General features: G+C 42.4%; 1 protein-coding gene across 1 annotated transcript; it reads left to right on the top strand.

Annotated features, from left to right (window-relative positions):
• The first annotated feature begins 14756 nt into the window (after positions 1-14756).
• Positions 14757-15791, top strand: LOC131759714 (olfactory receptor 5A1-like). Its single transcript, XM_059069129.2, is given in 3 exon segments — positions 14757-15027; positions 15030-15231; positions 15233-15791. Coding segments are annotated over 3 exon segments (1032 nt in total).
• Positions 15792-18694: the final 2903 nt, after the last annotated feature.

The raw sequence follows: 18694 nt of genomic DNA, 5'->3' as shown, positions 1-18694 counted from the left end.
CAAACCCTTAAGAGAAAATCTTAAACCCAAGCTGAAATAATTCCCCCATATAACTTTCTGAAGAAAATCAAGTTGTGCAAATCTTAAAGTACACAAGGAAACAAGACCTGATGGATGAAGGCTAGAAAGACCTGTCATGTCAAACCTATAAAGACATCAGGAACGGCAATTGTCTTAATACAAATAAAAATTAGATATGACTGATACGGTCAAAGTTAAGAAGGGGAATTGAAAATATCTTTAAAGACCAGGACAATGAAGGATTTCTGCATCTGGAGGTGTGGTGAATTATATACTATACCTGAATGACTTTCGTAACTGAAACACCTGAAATGCTAAATTTGAAGTAAAATCATCTTTTAAATGAACTTCCAATTAACCTAATGAAAAGGAGTAACAAGCTAAACCCTCAAACGTAGTGAAACCAGGAACCCGGGAGAGTAAACAAGTGCTAAAAATGGCTATCAGTTGGAGAGTCTCGCTAAAGGCTAGAGCCCCTGACTTCTCCTGTGTGGACTGCCTGGGTGGTGAAGGCTCAGAGGACAAGCCTTAGGACAAGCCCCAGGTGAACTGGAAGGCTAGAACCTCAGGATAAATTAGCAAGAATTCCCACAGATTATGTTCAAGAACAAAAAGAGCAGTTCATCGTAAAAAATAAACTAAAAGCACAAACCTCTATCTAGAGTCAAACCTCCATCACTGAGAACTGGCTGGGGAAAAATAGTCCCTATAAACAGAGCTGAAAAATCTTATGATATTGGCATTATTGGTAAAAGAGTATAAGGCAGTGAGGACAGGCTATGGTGAAACACAGATTAAATATCCCCTCAAAAGAGAAACTCCCTCCTCAAAGGGAGAAATACTCAAAAATAGGTCAGAGACATGGTGAGTCAGAGCGCTAAAAACTGCAGAACCAAAAGGAAGAAGGTTGCCATTCGCCACAATGTGGGTGGAACATAGGGGCACATGCTGAGCCAATCAACTGGACAGAGAAAGACGAATACATATGATCTCACATGTATGTGGAAGATAAACAAACCAACAGTCTCATAGACACAGAGAACAGATTGGTGGTTGCCTGAGGCAGGGAGTAGGGAGAAGGCAAGTGGGTGAAGAGAATCAAAAAGTACAAACTCCCAGGGCTTCCCTGGTGGCGCAGTGGTTAAGAATCCGCCTGCCGATGCGGGGGACACGGGTTTGTGCCCCGGTCCGGGAAGATCCCACGTGCCGCGGAGCGGCTGGGCCCGTGAGCCATGGCCGCTGAGCCTGCGCGTCCGGAGCCTGTGCTCCGCAACGGGAGAGGCCACAGCAGTGAGAGGCACGTGTACCGGGAAAAAAAAAAAAAAAAAAAGTACAAACTTCCAGTTATAAAATAAATAAGTCACAGGGACATAATGTACAGCATGGAGACTATATACACCGTACTGTATATTTGAAAGTATTGTTAAGGGAATAAATCTTAAAAGTTCTCATCACAGGAAAAATCATCCGTAGCTATGTGGCGATGGATGTTAACGAGACACTGTGGTGAGCAGCTCACAATGTATACAAATATGTACCGCTGAAACTAATATGTTGTATGTCAATTATATCTCCAAAAAAAAAAAGCAAAAGGAAGAGGGTTGGTATATCCATGCAGTGGAATATTATTGGGCCATAGAAAGGAGTGAAGTGCTGACATGTGCTACAATATGGCTGAACCTTGAAAACATCATGCCTGGTGAAAGAACCAGTCACAAAGAACCACATGTTGTATGATTCCATTTTAATGAAATCTTCAGAATAGGCAGATCCATACAGACAGAAAGATTAGTGATTGCATAGGGATAAGGGGGTGGGGAGGAAAGGGGTGTGGCTGCTAGTGAAGAGGGATGAAAATATTTAATGAAAATATTCTAAAATTAGATTGTGGTAATCGTTGAAAAACTGTGAATATACTGAAAGTCACTGAATTGCACACTTTAAAAGGCTGAATTTTATAATACGTGAAGTATACCTCAGTAAAGCTGTATTTTTTGTTTTGTTTGTTTTTTTAAAGAAAGTGCATAGGACAGAAGGCAAAGTTCTTGGGAAGGCACAATTTCTGTGGTAGGTATTCCTTAACTATTTGGTAATGAAAGAGAAAAAGGAAGTGAGCAGGGAAATTAAAGGTCCTAAGAAAAATTTTAAAATCAAGCAAAACACTAACCCATCTCTGTTCCTGAGTAAAGTGACTATACAAAAGAAACTGCTCTTCTCTATACCAACAGAAGAGGACACACTTAAACTAAGAAACCCAGTTTAACGTTCAAGCCCCATTCCCTGTTTGATCCTCATAGAACCCTGCACAGCCTCAGAGCTCAGGCCCTGGTAGAAACGTGATTGAACAATACTTCCAGGGTGTAGCAACCCCCCACCTGTCGCGCTGAGGCATGGTCCAGATATATCGTTCCCCAGCAAGACATATACCGAACAACTCGGTGTTCTTGGGACGGTGTTACCGAACTCAGGTCCCGCTGCTCGCTGCTCAAAAATCAATACGTGGCCTTCCCTGGTGGCGCAGTGGTTGAGGGTCCGCCTGCCGATGCAGGGGATGCGGGTTCGTGCCCTGGTCTCGGAAGATCCCACGCGCCGCGGAGCGGCTGGGCCCGTGCGCCACAACTACTGCGCCTGCGCGTCTGGAGCCTGTGCTCCGCGACGGGAGAGGCCGCAATGGTGAAAGGCCCGCGCACCGCGAGGGAGAGCGGCTCCCGCTCGCCGTAACTAGAGAAAGCCCTCCTCGCACAGAAAAGAAGACAGAAAAAAAAAAAATTAATTAATTAATTAATTAATTTAAAAAAATCAATACGTGAGAGAGAGACAAATGTTGGTAGAAGGGAAAGTTGATTTTAATCAGAATACCGGCAATCTGGGAAGATGGTGGACTCGGTGTCCCCCCAAAAACCAGCTCCGAAGATTCTGCTTGGCCACGAAAGGTTTTAAAGGGGAAAAGGGACGCAATCTCAGTTAATCGTTGAGATATGGGGTCAAAGTCATCGGCATCCCCCGTTGTGTGTAGGCTTGCGTGCAGGCTTGCTGACTTCTTGTGATTTTTCTTTAGATGCTCTCTTTTTCAAGCAGCCTGTGAAAGGGGAAGTTAGGGAAGAGATCTGGTCATCTGTTAATTACTTATTCTTCATTTCTACTTCTTGGATCTACAGAAAGAGCCAACAGATTAGGCAAGGTATTGTGTGGTCAAAATATTTGAAATATGTGTGAGGGCCGGAGATCAGTAGAGCATATGGGGGGTGCCTGCTTTGAGGTTAGTGACAAGACAACAGGGTCTCCTGCAGAGAGCTCTTTCCTGCGAAAAGCTGCTTACAACAGAACTGAGACAAATGAAAGAGCAGGAGGGTGTAGGGAGCCTTTTTGGTCAGAAGTAGAAATGAAGAGATTCACCATAGGTTTCCTTGAAATAGCCATTTCTCTTTATGCATTTAAAATATGGCTTGACTTGTTTAGTTTAGTTACATATAGATTGCCAAGAATGTACTACATAGCCATAAAGATGACCAAATTAACCAATGAATGTGAAGAGGCAAGTTAAATGGAACAAAGTCTTCTATACGTATGATGTATCGGTTATGAGACACCAAAGTGTGATATCCTGTTAGACTTTCATTAATCAGGAGAGGGAGATCCCTCAGAAGATTCTGCTGTACCTGAAGAGTTAACACAACACTAGGAGAGCAGTGGACGGATCTGACTAGTGACAGTGATGATACTGGCTGTAGTGTAACTGTTTACAGTTTGTATCCATAAACATTTGGTCTTCATGACAGCTTGGCTTTGAGACCCTCATCTTATAGATGAGGAAGCAGAACCTCAGCTCACATTTGTAAAGGTGACCTAGCAAACGAGCCGCAGATGAGGGACAAGGCGTGCATGTGCCACTACGTCCTCCAAGGGGACAGAGTATTAACACCTCTCCCACAGTGGTCCAAATAGAATACTCTTTTCTCCCAATAGTTGCCACTTTGGCTGGAATTATCCCTTCAAATATCTTGGCATGGCTGTCTGGGAAAGGCTAAATGCAGTCACCTCTGCTTTGTGCCTGGGAGACATGAATACTTATCTTCAGTACTTCTCTTCACCCCAAGGGTTCACAAGCTTTTAGTCCCTTATAACTGTGGATTAAGACAAGAAGATTCTCACTGTAAGAAAACTCCTCCTTGAACTAAACAACAAGCTCTTTCCAAGTAACTTCAACCTGGTTTCATCTGCAAAAGGGACGTGAAACTATCCTCCCTCCCAACTTCAGAAGATGCAAGATGTGACACTCTCCTTGAAGAGGTGAGTAGAGCTACAAAACCCCATTATCTTCTCTTACCCTGCTCAGGAGGAAGACGGTAAGCAGAGAACCCTGCCACACTGCGCTCAGAATTCTGGCCTACAGAATTGTGAGAGAATAGATGCCTATTGTTTGTTTGTTTGTTCGAAGGCTGGCATTCTTTTTTAAAAAACAAATTTTATTTATTTATTTTTGGTAGCGTCGTGTCTTCGTTGCTGTGCGCGGGCTTTCTCTAGTTGCACGGAGCGGGGCCCACTCTTTGTTGCGGTGCACGGGCTTCTCATCGTGGTGGCTTCTCTTGTTGCGAAGCATGGACTCTGGGTGCGCTGGCTTCAGTAGTTGTGGCACACGAGCTTCGGTAGTTGTGGCTTGTGGGCTCTAGAGCGCGGGCTTGGCAGTTGTGGTACAGGGGCTTATTTGCTCTGCGGCGTGTGGGATCTTCCCGGACCAGGGCTCGAACCCGTGTCCCCTGCATTGGCAGGCAGATTCTTAACCACTGCGCCACCAGGGAAGCCCATGCCTATTGTTTTAAGCTGCTAAATTTGTGTTAATTCATTATGCAACAATGGGAAATTAATATCCTCATTTACATTTTAGTTTGCTTCTCTGTAAAACTACCCCCCTCTGAACTTTGCAGTTGATACCCTGGTGACATTTTAAAAGTTCCTGTATAGAAAAATTGTCCTATTCAATTCAGGAAACAGTCACCGAGCATCTGTTTGATGCCGAGCACTGGAATACAAAGATGAATAAGAAGTTGAAGCCCTATAAGACCTCAAAGAGAAACAATACAAGGAGACACATAACTATTGTCTGAGCCAGAAAGTGATAGATGCCATGAGAGAGTAACAAGTACAAGCTATGAGAGTTCGAACAGGGAGAATTCATATCCAGTTGAGGGTGTCAGGAAAAGTTATCTTGGGCTGGCTGTGGGGAATATGATAGGGAGACAACAGAAAGCTCAGGAAGGATTTTATGCAGCAGTGAATTTCTTTGTGGGGTTGTAGACCTCATTTAAATAGCTGATCTCATCAGCAACCTAAGTCTGGGAATAGTACAGGGAAAAAGAAGCAAATCATGAAGGGTGGTAGTAGGAATAACTTAGAGCCAGTAGACTCATGAACCTGGGAGGGTTTGAGGAACAAAAAGTCACCAAGAGTAGGTTCACTGACAGTTGCACAGAAGAAAAAGAAGAAGTTTTGATAAAGGGAAATTTTAGGGTTTGAGATTTTAAAATTTAGCAGTCTCCCATTATGGTGAGGTCTGGGATGGGGCTGCCACATTGTGTTACTGGGGTGGCATAGAGGTTGAAGTTGGTGGAGGTATCGAGGTCAAGACAGTGTACAGCTAGGGAATTTCAAGGCGTCAACCTTGAAACCATCTAATTTATCTTTCCGGTTGCCCTTAATCATAGACAGCTAAATAAATGTTGACTTGAGGATCATACAGAAGAATGAAAGAATCAGAGTGAGGTGAAGTCAGTCCAGAAATATTTCCAGCATTGCTGAGCTCAAAATTTGGTCTTGAGGAGAGGCAGCAAATGGGTGAGTAAGAGGTTCTTTCTTGCCATTCCTAGCCATGTGTGTTTGCTCTTAAGCTGACTGCCCAAACACATTGGTGATCAACTTGAGAAGACTGACGTGTTGAGGCCTCAATCAGAGATATAATAGAGGCGGTGCACAGAGGGAATCTGTTGGGTTTTCCCTCTATCTTTCTATCTGCCACATCTGATGGAGAGAATTTCAAGACCCTTTTCAGATTTTCAGCTCATTAATGATCCAGTAAAATAAACAGATACTTGATACCCGACAGCTGCTCTCTCCTCTCTTCCTCTCTTGCCTCTCCAAGACATCAACATCCATGTAGACTAAAATGTTCCTTATTCATCTGGCTTTTTATGGTCTCATAGACAAGGCCTTTCCCACCGTCTGGGATCCAGCTGGATAGCGCTCTCCAGCGAACATTTATCAACCTGACTGCCTGTATCCAATCACAGCTGCCTTTTCTCCCTGAAATGCAGCCCACTGAAATATGCTACTTTTCAGATCAAGCAAATTCAGAGTGGTTGTACATTTCCCAAGCAACATCAGCTCTGGGTCATTTTAAGGTCTATTTTAAGGGACAGCTCAGCGTTGCAATACACAGTTAATTGGATGCATGATTCCTACTGGCTCCATGCTTGTCCATGTTCTGTGTCCCAGAAAGGCTTCTTTAGGAACGTCTGGGGGTGGGCTCTCTCATCAGGGGATACCACAGCAATGAGCTTCCCAGAAGAGCCTCAACCCTTCCCACCACTCCCAACAGCTCTGAATGATCAGTCTCTTACAGAATAGACAACAGACACTGTGTGTGAAGGGCGACATCTGCCTGACACGTGTGGTTGAGCAACTATTTTCTAGGTTTTACCATGCTGGTTTATAGATCTATTCTAAGACTGAGAATGGATTTCAGAGACTACCTTCTCCATTTACCCTGGACCCAGAAAAGTAAATAAACTTCTGTGTAATTTTCAATGAGCTAAAACAACTACTGGCAAAGGCGGACGAGACCAGCTTTAAGCAAAAGCCTAACGTCCTGAAATTTTGTCCTCTGTGCCGCCTCCTCCCTTTTAAAGCCCCTCCCTTCCTGATTCTGGGTTCCCTGATTCACTGATTACCATTTGCCTCCATTGTTCTCATCCAACCTTCCTTCATCTCTCATGATTGGAGGCACAAAAGCTTAAATTCTGGCTCTGCCAATGGCCGGCTGTGACCTGTGAGCAGCCGTGGCTGAGAACTACTGCAGCAGAGTGTCCATCTCCAAGGCCTTTCCTTCTGCCTCCAGATCTGTTCCAATTTCCCTCATCTTGAGAATTCTTTCCCCTGACATTGCCAGCCATGATACCAGCTTTGCCATTTCCTTCTCTTCTTTTACTGCTAAACTGGGATCTCATTTTTTTCTGCACCTGGCTTGACTCAAACCCTCTGTGATCCCCACTCCAGATATTCCAACCGAGACTGATGGGCTCCTATTGAAACTGTGCTGGGCAGATCACCACTTCCTTCTTGCCACATCCAATGGCTTTTTATTCATATTTTTCTATCTTTGATTTCCATGCCAGGTTCACCAAGCGTCAGTGGGTGGTAAGGGCTTTGAGGATCAGGATAAGAAACTTGGATGTCATCAGTCTATTAATGAACAACCCTGATGAATATTCTTGAACAAGGAAAGACACGGTTGGACCTGTGTCGGGGGAGGTCTTCCTGCAGGTTAAGGAGGAAAGAGTCTGAAGGCAAAAAGAAAGCAGTTGGAAGACTTTGGCAGATTGTGACCAATCAGGTTGAAACTGCCTGACAAAAAGGGACTGGGATGGAGATGCCACGAAAGGCGGACTCTATTCTATTGAGGATATTCTTATTCTGCAAATAGCAAAGAAAGAGAGTCCTTTCGGAAATTTTGCCTTGGGAAGAAGGGAAGGAGATAGGCCGGAATTTTTTAAAAACACCACAGTCTTCCAGTAATTCCATCCTTACACCCTTCACTCTGCAACGAGGAGTAAGAGACTAGGGGGTTTTTGGGGTTTTGTTCACATATTTTTTTAATCTAGCAAAGCTAATTACATACAAACTACTGCATTGACCACGGTGACCCTTTCCCCAGTGTCAAGCCTTAGAGGGATCTCAAGAAGGTAGGCCTAAGGCCAAGAGCTGGGAATTGGGGGAAGGGGTATAATTTGTTTTAGCTTCCCAGTAAGCGATTATGACCCTGATCGAAGAGAAGTGGATGGGGTTTGGGAGTGGAGAAGGCAGGAGGCAGAAGATTTTTCTCATCTCGCTGCAGCTTGAAGAGCTGCCAACATAAACAGGGTGTGGCTGCCATCTTTCACCAATCCTCGAGAGAAGCTGCAGAGTCCTGTGGGTTTGCACAATACCCACTTCCTTCTGCTCCTTGCATGTCCTTTCGCCAGACACACAAATAGATTTCAAGTCTTTTCAAGTTGGATATTTGATAAATCATAAACAAAACATGGACATGAAGGAAATCTGGCCTTAGTCAAACACCAAAAGTTATTTTTCTTTTAAACTCCCGACCCATAGTTGTTTTTTTTTTTTTTTTGAAAAATGAGGCCTATCATGTGATTTTCTTCCCCATTGCCATCCGTTTTTCATGTCCTTATGGGGCTGGGCGACGTGGGGTGTAGAGGACTGAACGTGGACTTTGGATTCTGGAAGACCTTAGTTCAAATGCCAGCTTTATCACAACCTCTGTGCATGACCTTTGGCAAGCATGTCTCCAAAATTCCTTTTTCTCTTGGGCTTCCCTGGTGGCTCAGTGGTTGAGAGTCCGCCTGCCGATGCAGGGGACACAGGTTTGTACCCCGGTCCGGGAAGATCCCATGTGCCGCGGAGCGGCTGGGCCCGTGAGCCATGGCCACAGAGCCTGCACGTCCGGAGCCTGTGCTCCGCAACGGGAGAGGCCACAGCAGTGAGAGGCCCACGTACCACACACACACGAAAAAACCCAATCACGCCAAAATTCCTTTTTCTCGCCTGAAAATGCATTTAAGAATGCTTTCCTTTGGGAGCTACTGTGAGGCTATTATGAAATAAAGGATACAAAAAGCCCAATCTATACAGCCAAAAATAGTACTACCTGTCAGTCTTCTTTCCTCTTTCTCCTCATTGTACAAAATCATAGAATCTTAGAATTTTGAAGAACCCATTAGGTCAACTAATTCAGTCTCTCTGTCTCTCTGTCTCTGTCTCAGATAGCCTATTTATTTTACTTTCTTCCGGGTTTATTGAGATACAAATGACATAACATTGTATCAGTTTAAGGTGTACAACATAACAATTTGGTACAGGTGTATACTGTGAAATGATTACCACATGGGTTTATGTAGTTAAGATACATCACCTCATGTAGTTACAATGTTTTTTCTTGTGAGGAGAACTTTTAAGATCAACTCTCTTAGCAACTTTTAAATATATGCTGCACTGTTGTTAACTATAGTCACCCTGCTGTACATTACATCTCCAGAACTTATTTCTCTTATAACTGGAAATTTGTTTTGGTCACCTTCACCCATTGCCTCTGGCAACCACCAATCTGTTCTCTGTTTCTATGACTTTGTTTGTTTGTTTTTAGATTCCACATATAAGTGAGATCATCACTGCCAGCTGTACTATCTTCTCCTCACTTACTTCCAGTGATGGAGAATTTACTCCTTTCCAGAACATCCATTGTACCTTTGGACTCTCCTATTGTTTCCTTATAATTTCTCTGTCTCTGTCTCTTTCTCTCTCTCAATTTTACCCATTCAGTCTTAGCTCCAACCCTTGGAGTCATTCAAAAGATATTTTTACATTGAAGAAGTTCTGTAAAATAACTGGTGCTTTACAAAGGTAACTGCCATTGATGATATAGTTACCTATTTTGAAGCCGAAAGCCACTCTTGGCTTTCACTGCCTCTAGGGATACCTTATTGGAACCAGACCAGAGACTAGAAATATAATGGAAGCGGGGCCAATGGAAATCAACTCCACCCAACCAAAGCTGGCATCCTTTTTCCCTCCAAGCCAAGATGGGCAGCCAAGCTGCCAGTAGGTTCTCTCTGGGATATGTCATACCCCACAACTAGAGAGATCCAATGGTATGAGGGAGAGAATGGACCTTGCTTTAAAGCCCCATCAAGTCCTTCCCTTGGTGGCCAATTTAAAGTAGCTACATATAAATTGTGTTTATCTTTTTGGCCAACACCAGTGCTCCAGATGCAAAAGCAGAGATGGGTTTCATTCTTGTTACAAGCTTCTGGTCTTGGCCATCTGACCGAAACCCAGAGTTTAGGGAGTTGTAGGTGAGTTTGCCTTTTGCCCTTCTTTAGATGTGGTTCATGGTGAATTCTAGAATCACAGAATGGGAGAGTTAGAAAGACCCTTGAAAATGAGGAAGGTGGAGCAGGCAATATGCTGGAGTCCTCTTCCCTACTGCTATGACTTTAACCAGAGGAGCCGCACTTGACCTATTTTATATTCTGGAATTCTGTGGACGCTCTCATTTTTAAAAAGTTTCTGCTATTTACAAATGGAAATAAGGAAGTAAAGAAAGAAGGAAGGGAAGTGGACTAGAAAACTATGATCTAAGCTGATTTTTTTCTAGTATAGACAGGAGATAAGCAGATTAAAATTCAGAAAGGCAAATATTTTTTCCCAAGGTAACACAGCAGAAAGGTAGGAGAAACAGGACTTGAATCAGCACTTTTCTTCTTCTTCTTTTTTTTTTTTTTTTAAAGGTTTCAGTCCAGGGCTTTTTACGCTATTCTAGACTCATGAATATGTGCATGTGTGTGTCTGCAATTAAAAAAGAAACATATAATTTCCTTGGATTCTCTCTAGTGACCATTGAAACTCCAGGATTTAGAATAAGGCAAAGCAGAAAGAGCTAATCTTGGAGAATGAGATTTAGGTCCTAATTTCACCTCTGGTACCAGCCAGCGGTACAGACAATAACTCTCTCTCTTTGGCTTCAGTTTTATTATTTATAATGGACAAAGGCTAGGCTAACTGGTTTCTATCTCTGATATTTTATTATTTTAGGCATATCACCAGAATTTTCTGGATATTCAGGGAGTACTTAAAATAGGGCAGATCCAATAGTCTTGGAATTAGGGAAAGTTTATAATGTCTAGATAGTAACTATTTTATAGCCCTTTATTCAGCCAGATGACATATATTCATTGGAAATCTATAATCTACTATGCACTGTAACAGATAAGGAGAAAGAATTGATGAAAGCAGAAAACACATTTCTTTTCCCGCACGTTATTCTCTCTAAGTTTTCTTCATCATACCCTACACGGTCATGTGAGGTACAAATACGCTCTATACCTCAATTATATCATTTATTTGGGAATTAGCACATTAGAACTTCATTCCTCTTTATTTTGGTAGTGGCTGAATTTTGTTAAAATATAAATGGACTTGCTTAGGCTGAGGAGAAGAAAACTCTTTACAATGATTTTCAGAATTCAAGTTCCACATAACCAGTCTTGTCCAGTCAGTTGGGATGGGGAAATATCATATCTATTGCAATTCCATCTATACTATCGTCCTATGGATTGCCCAGACCCATGGCCAGATTCTTTCATAGCACTCAGGGAAAACAGGCTCTAGAGTCAAAGAATCAAGGGTTTAAATCTTGGTTTAGTCATTTAATATCTCCTTGAGCTGTCATAACTTCAATGAGCTTCCTGTCTGTAATACACGTCTTTTGGAATTGTTGTAAATTGAACTATTCAGCAAATACTATTTAATGTCCACTCTATTCCAGGCACAGTGCAAGGAATTAAGGTTAAAATGCCCTCCCAGACTTCACAGTTAAGGATACAGACAGAACAAGTCAGTAAACAAAGAGTAAATACAGAGTGTGGTAAGTGTTATCAAATAAGCCAACACGTTGCTATAAATATTGGCAATAACAAAGTTTTTATTACTTCCTACATCATAAAGGGCAAATGGTTGATGTGGCACTTATTATGTACAAGTACATGCACCTGGGGTTAGTCAGCCAGTGCAGTGGAGAGCAGAGCCTGCATTAGGGATGAAGTACATCTGGGTTCAAACCCTGACAGTGCGGATCCTTTGTTAAATAATAAAAGTATTTATTTTTCTCTCCAAAACATGATGTAATTTATTTCACTTAATATTCACAACCTAGGAGGTAGTCCTAGTATTGCGTCCCCTTTACAGCAGAGGGAAATCAAAAGAGGCTTGAGAATCCTGTGTCAGTTTGAGCAAGGCCACACAGCTAGTGAATAGTGACGCAAGGATTGGAGACTAGCTGTGTCTGACGTCAAGGCCATGCTCTGGAGGACCACCAATACCATGACGGAGGTGAAAATTTTGTAGAAACTTAAAAACACTAAAGTAAGTGATGGTGGTTCTCAGACCATGCAAACTAATTTATATATAGTTATTATTATAAGGAAATTTAATGTATGTCTCATACTCTATTTCTATATCTTTACCTTCAGATAATTCAGGTCAAAATGACCAGGTTATCGATGTAGTAATCATATAAAATAATTGGCAATTAGCTTTTATCACACTCTAAAAATGTAATAGACTAGTTATCATAGAACCTTGAGGCTGAAGTAGCAAGAATCATGATGAATCTTACTAAAATATACCTTGGAGGGCTTCCCTGGTGGCGCAGTGGTTGAGAGTCTGCCTGCCGATGCAGGGGACACGGGTTCGTGCCCCGGTCCGGGAAGATCCCACATGCAGCGGAGCGGCTGGGCCCGTGAGCCGTGGCCGCTGAGCCTGCGCGTCCGGAGCCTGTGCTCCGCAACGGGAGAGGCCACAACGGTGAGAGGCCCGCGTACCACAAAAAAAATAATAATAATAAAATAAAAAATAAAATAAAATATACCTTTGAAAATAACTGTAACTGTGAAAAATGAAGGGGGAGGGACGAGTTGTCTGGCCATTTATGGTTTATCTTCTCAACTGCGCTGCAGAATGAATGGTGGTGTTACATCTCAGGGAAGAATTTGTTTCTACATCTACCTATTTTTTTTTTTTTTTTTTTGCGGTACGCGGGCCTCTCACTGTTGTGGCCTCTCCCGTTGCGGAGCACAGGCTCCGGACGCACAGGCCTAGCGGCCGTGGCTCACGGGCTTAGTTGCTCCGCAGCATGTGGGATCTTCCCGGACCAGGGCACGAACCCGTGTCTCCTGCATCGGCAGGCGGATTCTCAACCACTGCGCCACCAGGGAAGCCCTACATCTACCTATTTTAATTCAAATCATCATCAGCTTTCTTCCTGGCCTTTGATGCAGCTTTCTATTCTTGCAACTTTCCAGTCTTCCTCCTCAGCCTCCTTTCCCTCTGATCCACCTTTTACACTGCTCTCACTTATATTGTTAAACATGTACTTGACAGCTAGTTCCTTGTTTACAAAAAAAAGTAAAATTTAAAAAACAAACAAAAATAAAATGTTCATGTTTTCCCTTTGGCCATAGGGAAAAGGTCAAACTCCTTAGCATGGTATTTATTCAACAAATATGTATTGAGCATCTATTATGTGCTAAGCACTGGTCTAGGTGCTTGTGATACTTCAGTGAACAAAAGAGACCAAAATGCCTAAAAATCTTGGTCTTCATTGAGCTTACATTCCTGATGAGGGAGAGAGACAATAATCAACAAACCAATGAACTATATGCAATAGTAGGAGGTGATAAGTCCTATCAAAAGAAGAGGGCAGGGCAAAGGGGACAGAAGTCCAGAAGTGGAGAGAAGGTTGAAATTAAATATGAATATGCAAACACATATATGCAATTATATATATATATATATATAGTATGTGCAATTATATATACAGTAAATGCAATTACATATATGAAACATTTCAACAAATGTCCTCACCATCTTTGCTTTTGAAGATCTTTCACAATTTGTTCAGCCCCTGCTGTTTCTCAAAAGTAGCCTTATATTATCTTCTCTTAATTCTGTTTAGCCTGTGCTCCTGCCATGCTATTGTTTTTAAGGTTCCTCAAACACTATGGTCTCCTGTGCTTTTACAAATGCTTTTCCCATTTTTAATATAAAGCTCTTGAGCCAACCACCTGTCAACTGCTCACACACACAATTTTCATCCTGGTAACCCCTTCCTCATGTTGGAATACTCCTCAAACACAGCTCCTCTCAGAAGCTATGTCCAGGACCCAGGGCACTGTACAAATACTATGCTTAGAGCAACTGTCACACTGTGCTGTGATTTGTCTGTTTCCTGACTATCCCATGCAGTATGTTGAATATTTTCAACTTAATAGTAATGTTTTATTACTTTGTATATCATCTGCATTTCTCTATCCAACACATGGGGCAAGGTCAGTAGATAATATTTGTGCAAAATGACCATAAGCATTTCAGTGTTGAACTTTCTTTTCCTTATCCCTTTCTTTAATCTCTAAAGGGGAGGCCAGTTCTTCACATCTCTAAGTGCTTCACTCCTCTGCTTTAAGGAAAAGGAACACCTTGACCCCATAAAACCTGGTCAGAACAGACTATGATGATAAGAAACACAAAATTGCCCCTCTAGGCATTTCTTCTCAAAAAAGAAAATAAATCTAGTATAAATCTGAGTGGCTCATTAATCCAATCACAATGCTTGGATCAACTGGAACAAAAGTGGGGGTAGTTAGTCCAAGTGTTATTAATAACCTCCTTTGATCAAGTCGTGACATGGGCAGTGAAGGTGATGTGGTCCAGATCATGCAAAAATGCCGGTTTATTCTGGGACCCGTCACTTCTGCATAAACAAAGGAATCAGATCAGGGTGACAACAATCTCTTTGAAAGACCCAATAAATGCTGTAGAGGGGATTTCTGCATTGGATGGAGGTGGGCCATTTGCCTTCCACTGTCTCTTGTGGCTCTGGGGCATCTATGTTTCCACGACCGAACAAAATGCTTCCTTCACCTGGATTTTCATTGCGCCAGGAATCTCATCTTGGGGCTCTGAAGGCAGCAGAGAGAAGAGAGATGGCCCTGGGAAGGAACATCAGCATGATGACCGCTTTCATCCTTTGGGGGTTTTCAGAGCATCCAGAGCTGCAGGTTACCCCCTTTGCACTGTTTCTGGGGATCCACTTCATGACTCTGGCTTGGAAGCTGGGCCTTATTGTCTTGATTGACATGGAGTCACACCTCCACTCCCCTGCGTATCTCCTCCTCGGTAACTGTCCTTCACTGATATTTCATACACCTCCTCTATAGCCCTTAAGATGCTCTGTGACTTCTTCAAGGAGCCGAAGACCATCTCCTTTGAGGGCTGTGCTGCTCCATTTTTCTTCTTCATTGGGATGGTAGGCACGGAGTGCTGTCTCCTGGCAGCCATGGCATATGACTGGTACTCTGCCATCTCCAACCCTCTGCTCCACACAGCCTCATGGCACCCACCATCTAATGGGGATGGCCATTACAGCACACGCTGGGGGATTCCTCACCAGATCAGTCCAAACCAGCTCTATATTCTGGCTCCATTTCTATGGGCCACGAATCATTAACCACTTTTTCTGTGACCTGCCACCGCTGCTGGTCTTGTCTTGTTCTAGTCCCTTCCTCAGCCAGGTAGTGAACTGTCTTGTTGTGTGTACAGTTGGTGGGACTTCAGCTCTTGTGGTCCTGGTTTCCTATGGCTACATCATTGCTGCTGTCATGAAGATCCATTCAACCCAAGGGCCAACAAAGGCTTTCAACACCTGTTCCTTTCATCTGACCACAGTGATTCTCTTCTATGGCTCTGGTCTCTTCTCGTATCTCCATTCTAGTGCTGGCTACTCATTAGACCAAGATAAGGTGGTGTCCATGCTCTATGGAGCTGTGATTCCCATGCTGAGCCCCATCATATACAGTCTGAGAAACAAGGAGATCAAAGATACATTGAGAAAACTCAAGGAGAGAAAGAAGCACATGTCCTCTCTGTGTCTTATAGTTCCTTAAGTTTAAAAGAAAAAACAAACCAAAAAAACCCTTAAGTTTTGCTATATGTAGTCATAATAATAAGTGGCCCACTTATTATTAGTAATAGTAGGAATCTGAATAATAAATTAAAGAAGCTCTTTCAAATAAGATCTCCAACCTACATGTCTACTGCGTAATTAGGCTCTACAAAGGTTTGTTTCTTCCTTTTACTTTTCTTGTCATAGACTGGTAGGGTTTCAATTTCGATCACTTGCTATAGAAAATAAGTATGCTTTGCTATGATATTCCTTAGCGTTATGGCCTCAGGCGCTGTGTCCAGGATGCCTTAGCGCCAGCTGGGGAATGGCTTAGGACCCTGAGCATTGATTAGAGACTTGTTTACAAAACACCACTCATACCAGTCCATTCACTATTTGGGACAAATTTTTTGTTCCCTTTGCCTTGGACACCTACCTATCCAAAGGTTGACACTGACCAGGAAGGCTGACTCTCTGACCTGAGAGCCCTCATTGAATTGGGTTCAGCAGTGGTTACTCGGAGCCAGCAAAGCAGTAGGGTACCTGTAAACCGTGTGTGAAAAGAGACCAGGGTCACATCTGTGGGGTCATGGTGTGCCCTGGGGTCAGAAATAGGGACCTAAACCAGCAGATCCAAAGATGTGAAAACACAGTGAGCAAAGAGCAGAGATAAGGGTAAGGGAGAAGCCCTAAAGAAGAGCAGAGTGCCATACGGTTAATTTTCTTGGCTGAAACTGCCTAGTGACTGGGTGGGACTTGACTTAAGGAACGGAGTCAGAGAAGAGAGTCTTCCTCTGGCAGCTCTGATTCCGTATCTGTTCCCTAGACCAGCTTTCACTCTTGCTCTTGTGTGGGTATTTGACTTACTCTCTGTTTTCACCTCATCCTCAATTTACTTTCACTCCATAGACTAGAGTTTGTATCTTTTCTACTGCTGCTCCGGAATTTGAATGCAGCCTGTTCCGTGATTCTGGCACCCCTGCTTTCATTTTCATGAAAGCCCCTTCTATGTCCTATCCCAGATCTCTAGGACATGATCTGAGATAGGACAACCAAGTCAGTGAGTTTGCAGCAGAACTGAATGTGGATTTTGATTTGTCTTTGATCCTATTCTACAAGATGGATCTTGAGCAAAGGAAAAACGTTTATGAAGTCTTGCTTCTTTAGTGGTTGTGTATGTAAATCATGGTGAATCACGACAGCCTTCCCTAAGTTGCATCAACTTTGGCTATAACTCTTCTGCTTCAGTCCTTCTTTCAGTTCATGCTGGTATTTGATCCATTCTCTGACCACTTGGATTACTGGGAGTTTATGTGTAGGAGGGGTATGACTTTGAAGTTTGTCTGTAAAGCCTTCCTTGGCCCTTGACTCCTCCAGACACAGTAAAGAGTTACTGCAGTGCATTCCCATAGCATCCTCTGTTTCATCCATCAGCTCCTACAGCACTACTATTTTTTTTCTTGTTTATTTATCTTCCTTCTACTCTAGTTGTGAACTACTCTCTACTGTTTCCCTGAAGCATAGGCTATGACTGGGACAAACTCTGTGTTAATAAATATTTGCTAAATAAATGAATAAATAAATCCAAATTCACTTGGTAGATGATTTAGAGATTTTATGCCAAAGGAAGGAATTAACACTTATTAGAAGCTTATTATATGCCAGACATTGTTCCCAGAAGCTTTTAAAAACTTCATTTCAACTCTATAACATACAAATTCCCTATTAAAAAAAAAATTCAAACACCATAGGTAAAGGAATGTTTAAACCAGAACCCTCAATTTTAATCCCTTCCTGGTCTCCCCAAGAGGTAGCTATGGTTTATGTTGGCAGACATGTAAATTTATACTTTTTCTGCTTAATAACATTCATATATGTACCAATCAAAAATATATTGTGCTGCTTTATGTGGCTCTCTATGTATTCACATAAATGAAATCATATTGAATGATCATTCTATACCTTGATTTTTAAAAATTCAATCATTATTTCCTGGACTTCTTTCCATGTTACACATATAAATCTACCTTAGTCTTTTTCATTGTTTCATAGAATTGATATGCCAAAATTTATGTACCTATTCCTCCCTGATGGACAATTTAGGTAGTGTCCAGTTTTTGCTAGTTTATTACAAACAGTGTTGCAACATGCATGTTTGTACAAACACTTCCTGCTAATATGCACTTTTATGGTAGAAACTGAGAAGTTGAATTGCTGCTTATAGGACATGTATATTTTTAAATTTTAATAGACACTGCCAAGTTCTCTCTAGAGCGACTACCAATGGACCCTCCTGTCAGCAATGTAATAGGGCAGCTATCTCTTCATACCCTTGGTGAAGGATGATACTATCAAACTGATGTTTTTTTCCTCCATGATGCATCTTTAAATGTATTCGTCTAATCCTTGAAATGACCCTATTAGATAGGATCATTTATTGTCCTCATCTACTTACTACAGAAAGTCTCTAATATACACAATTTTTTCTCTTTAGTTTTCACAACCATGCTACGAGATAGGCGTGTCAATCATCTTTATCTAAGAGATGAGATATGTAAGGCTTGGGAAGGAGGTTACATAACATACACAAAGGCACACACTAACAAGCTAAGGAGATCCTAAGTGCATGTCTACATGACACCAAGGCCGTTCATTGAAAATACGTATTCTTACATGTATGCTTGGCATCATCCAGAGATGAAGAAGGAAATAGTAAAGCAAATTCTGTAAAAAAAAAAAAAAACTGAAAAACAAAAAATGACTAATTTCTCAAGTCAGGCCTGATTTCAGTGCATAAAGAAAAAGGAGGGGCTTCCCTGGTGGCACAGTGGTTGAGAGTCCACCTGCCGATGCAGGGGACATGGGTTCGTGCCCCGGTCCGGGAAGATCCCACGTGCTGTGGAG

Source organism: Kogia breviceps, chromosome 7 (assembly GCF_026419965.1).
Source record: "Kogia breviceps isolate mKogBre1 chromosome 7, mKogBre1 haplotype 1, whole genome shotgun sequence".
Lineage (NCBI taxonomy): Eukaryota > Metazoa > Chordata > Mammalia > Artiodactyla > Physeteridae > Kogia > Kogia breviceps.
This window is presented reverse-complemented; position numbering and strand designations above follow the sequence as displayed.